Genomic DNA, 4,647 nt, shown 5'->3' on the forward strand with positions numbered 1-4,647 from the left:
AGGGAAAGCCAGTTTCATTTAACGTCCATGTTGCTTAACTTATCAACGGCAGAGCGATTTGCTGAACGACCGGGGCAAGAGACGGGGCAACGCTCACTTAACAAACCGCCTTCCATTAATCCCACGGTGGTTTAAGAAGTGAATGAATCCCTTTGGACTTTGCTGGTTGCAAGGGGGGGTGTTGCACGACACGGGACCCTGCAACCGTCATAAAGATTGGGCTCAACTCTTGTGGTCGTAAATGGAGGAGTCGCTTACTCCTACTCTTTACTCTTGGGACTGCCTTTGGCTTCCTTGCCTACTCCTAGCAGCAGCGCTTGGAATTTCGGTTTAACCTGCTCCGCTTTTTCCGAAGTTGATCGGGACCCTAAAACTTCCGGGACCCTAATAACTTCTCCTTCGGGACCCCCTTGGCGGGGAATTCCACCAACTAGTCAAGATGGACAGTATTTCCTATTTATTTGTTATGTATACGTACGTAGGCGGTGTGGGTCTACAACCAGGGGTAGTCAACCTTGGCTCTTTTAGGACTCGTGGACTTCAACTCCCAGAATTCCTGAGCCAGCTTTAGCTGGCTCAGGAATTCTGGGAGTTGAAGTCCACGAGTCCTCAAAGAGCCAAGGTTGCCTACCCCTGGCTCTACACATATGTTGTACGTGGTAACCTTTAGGTGTGTGTCCCCTACCTGTTTCCCTTTGAGAGCGGGCGACTAAATTTCATTGTGGATGCGTGCCCACAGTAAAAAATAAAATAAAATAAAGGTTATCTTATCTTATTCCACACACCCCTCCTCCTGCCCCCCTCCCCCCCCCGGCCGACGACCGACCCGCCCTCCAGGGAGGGGCTTGCACGGCCCGCCCCGGACCCACGGGTGCAAAAGTTCCCGTAGCTGCGACTTCTCCTCCTCCTCCTCCTCCTCCTCCGCCTGGGTGTGCGCAAAGAGGGGCCGCCGCCGAGATGTGAGTCCCTCCGTGGGTCTGGGGGCTGCTTTCAGGACGGGGGGGGGGGGGTTTCCCGGCTTTTGCAGCCCGCCGGCAGGAGCCAGGAAGTTGCGCGAAGTTGGAACGTTGCATTTGCAACCGGGCGCCCGCCGCATTTGCACGGGCGCCCGCCCTTCTCGGGGGTCCCAGGGGGTCCCGGGGGAGAAGGGAAGCCGAGCCAGCCGGGGTGGGGAGGCCAAAGGTAGGGCCGGGCCCGGAGGAGAGGCCGAGTCTGCTGGGCTGGGCGGGGAGGAAACTGGCCCGGACGGAAAGCAGACTTTGGGGCCGGCCTTTCCTTTGCTCTGCCTCGGCTTCACTTCGGAGTGACTCCGGATCTCTTGCAACTTGGCGGCGCTTTTTTTTCTCTCTCTCTCTCCCCCCCCCCCACCACGAAAGGGCTGGGTTTGCAACGGGTTGCAAACAAGAAAAAAAAGTAAAAAAAAAGCCCCTGGGCGATGCCCATTTCCGGGACAGGCGGAGCTCCGACCGACGCCGACTTTGTTTCGGTTCCCTTAGGGGCGCAGCTGAGTCCTGAGACGCTTTGGGGAGGGGTGGGTGTGGGTGTGTGTACGTGGGGAGGTGCGGACTGTGAGCGCGTGCTGGGTGTAGCCTCCGGGTTGTTGTTTTTTTTTCTTTCCTGGTTGGTTTAGAGACTCTAGGGAGGTTTTACCTGGCAAACCAGGATAGCTGGTTTGGGGTTCGGTTGGGAATGGAGCTGGAAAAGGGACCTTTGAGGTCTTGTAGACCAACCCCCTGTTTAAGCAGGAGACCCTAGACCATTTCAATCAATCCGAATAGAGCTAAAAGGGACCTTGGAGGTCTTCTAGTCCAACCCCCTGCTCAAGCAGGAAACCCTAGACCATTTCAATCAATCCGAATAAGAGCTAAAAGGGATCTTAGAGGTCTTCTAGTCCAACCCCCTGCTCAAGCAGGAGACCCTAGACCATTTCAATCAATCCAAATAAGAGCTGGAAGGGACCTTTGAGGTCTTCTAGTCCAACCCCCTGCTCAAGCAGGAGACCCTAGACCATTTCAGTCAATCCGAATAGAGCTAAAAGGGACTTTTGAGGTCTTCTAGTCCAACCCCCTGCTCAAGCAGGAGACCTTATACAGGTAGTCCTTGACTTACAACTGTTTGTTTAAATGACCGTTCAAAATTACAACAGCACGGGGAAAAAAGTGACTTAGGACCATATTAACAACCAGCTTAGTGTCATCTGCAGATGTGATGAGTTTCCCTCCTATTCCCTCCTCTTAAGTTCTTGATGAAGATACTGAAGAGTTGACCGGGCCCAAAACGGACCCTTGTGCTGCTCTTGACCACCGTTGAGCTGGATAGTGACCGAAACCTCATTTTATTGCTGACGTAGAAGCGGGAAGCAATCGTAGAATTTTAGTCTGCCATGTAGGTTGATCCTGGGACCTGAATGGATATCAGTAACCCAGATTAACTCCCCAGGATTTGTGAATGGCGGTCTGGCAATAACCTGGCTTGTCTTTTGGTGCAGGTCTGGGGATCCCGCAGCAGGCGCTGCCTCGGGCAGCAACCGACGTCTTCAGCAGACGCAGAACCAAGTTGATGAAGTATGTGTGGCCAGGCTGTTCAGAACCAGGAGGGTGGGTGGGCTCAGTGGGTGAAGCTGCAGTGCCTTGCTGTGACAGTCAGTTGAGGACCTTCTTGAAGGCCCATCAGTTGAAGACCTTGTTGAAGGACTCAACCAGTTAAGGACCTTGTTGAAGGGCCCATCGGTTGAAGGACTCAACCAGTTGAGGACCTTCTTGAAGGACCCATCGGTTGAAGGACTCAACCAGTTGAGGACCTTCTTGAAGGGCCCATTGGTTGAAGGACTCAACCAGTTGAGGACCTTCTTGAAGGGCCCATCGGTTGAAGGACTCAACCAGTTGAGGACCTTCTTGAAGGACCCATCGGTTGAAGGACTCAACCAGTTGAGGACCTTCTTGAAGGGCTCATCGGTTGAAGGACTCAACCAGTTGAGGACCTTCTTGAAGGACCCATCAGTTGAAGACCTTGTTGAAGGACTCAACCAGTTGAGGACCTTCCTGAAGAGCCCATCAGTTGAAGGACTCAACCAGTTCAGGACCTTCTTGAAGGGCCCATCAGTTGATAGTAAGTCCTCACTGTCATGAAGTTTCTCTGTACTTCCAGGTTACTTCTCTCCTTGATTTGTTTCCATCCATCCTTTCTTTCCATTGTTTCTTTCCTTTAGGGCAAAGTATGGCTAGTTTTTTTTTTTAAAAAAAGCCAACACCATGCTCCTCTTTGAGTGGCGGAGGGGGAGGTTGGGTTCGTCTGGAAGACCTCCAGAGTCCCTCCCAGCCCTGTGATTCTGTGTTCCAAACCTTTCGTTCTAGGTGGTGGATATCATGAGGGTCAACGTGGACAAGGTTTTGGAGAGGGATCAGAAGCTGTCTGAGCTGGACGATCGTGCTGACGCCTTGCAAGCGGGAGCCGCTCAGTTTGAGACGAACGCGGCCAAACTCAAAAGAAAATACTGGTGGAAGAACTGCAAGGTAAGAACACTTCTGAGCTTGGAGGACCAGGTTGGTTAGAGAGAAGAGAAGAGAAATGCAGAATAGAGAATAGAATAGAATAGAATAGAATAGAATAGAATAGAATAGAAGAATACAGAACAGAGAATAGAATAGAGAACAGAATAGAATAGGAATAGAATAATAGAATAGAATAGAATAGAATAATAATAGAATAGAATAGAATAGAGAATAGAATAGGGTTTTCTGGCTGAGCAGGGGTTGGACTAGAAGACCTCCCAGGTCCCTTCCAACTCTGTTATTCTATTATTCTATTCTACACAGGTATAGTTTTCTTATTTGAAGAAAGGCTGTTTTGCTTCAGCATATTTTTTTTTCTCTGCTAATTATTAACAGTTACACAGCTAGGTTGATTTTGAACATGATATTTAAAGAGCCGTGAGATGTTTTAAGTCCATACAAAATCAACCACTCTGCGAAAAAAAAAAAAAAAATTCATTTATTCTTACAATGCTTATAAATCTCTTTTCTATTGTTCTTCCCCCTCCCCCTTTTAAAATGATCGGTCACGATTAAAAAAAATCTCCCACAATAAATCCTGGTTTTTTATTTGTTTTTTTGTTTTTTACAGATGTGGGCCATACTGGTCACAGTGGTGGTGGTGATCCTCATAATTATCATTGGTAAGTTATCTTAAATAGGCATGAAGCCCCCTTGCCGGAAGTACAGCTAGTCCTCGTTTAGCGACTTCCTTGTTTAGCAACAGTTTGCCGTTACAAGAGTGATGAAAAGTCCTCGCCTTTGCGGCCTTCACCGTTCTGTATCGCAAAGGATAGCTGAGCTAAGATCCTAAACGGCTTCCCTTAAATTGCTTTGTCCCAATTTCGTCACTAAACGAGGACTGCCTGTATTTCTTGGAACCGGGATCGGTTTGCCCTAGGCACTGCCTCCAGCCAGTTTCCAGTCGCTGAAAAATAATTTGCAGCTATCTCCTGTGTTTATTATTATTTATTATGAGTGCCATCCTTACTTTGGGTTGTTATTGTTATAATTGTTATTGTTATTATTTAACTTTAATCAAAAAAATGAATAATTTTTAAAAGCGATCTTGTGCTGTTGTTTTTGCTAATCTGCTTTTTTTTTTTTTTTTTTTTAA

The 4,647-nt window shown here is 48.5% G+C and overlaps 1 protein-coding gene across 1 annotated transcript in view; it reads left to right on the plus strand.

Moving 5' to 3' along the window:
* Positions 1–912: 912 nt before the first annotated feature.
* The window catches only part of VAMP3 (vesicle associated membrane protein 3), a gene marked incomplete in the record, with an annotated part of 4,861 nt that continues 1,126 nt past the window's right edge, over positions 913–4,647 (plus strand). Inside the window, 4 exon segments of the mRNA XM_015812749.1 lie at positions 913–959; positions 2,489–2,564; positions 3,354–3,512; positions 4,123–4,174. Coding sequence (XP_015668235.1) covers positions 958–959; positions 2,489–2,564; positions 3,354–3,512; positions 4,123–4,174 — 289 coding nt within the window.

This window comes from Protobothrops mucrosquamatus, unplaced genomic scaffold (genome assembly GCF_001527695.2).
Source record: "Protobothrops mucrosquamatus isolate PMUCROS unplaced genomic scaffold, P.Mucros_1.0 scaffold109, whole genome shotgun sequence".
NCBI lineage: Eukaryota > Metazoa > Chordata > Lepidosauria > Squamata > Viperidae > Protobothrops > Protobothrops mucrosquamatus.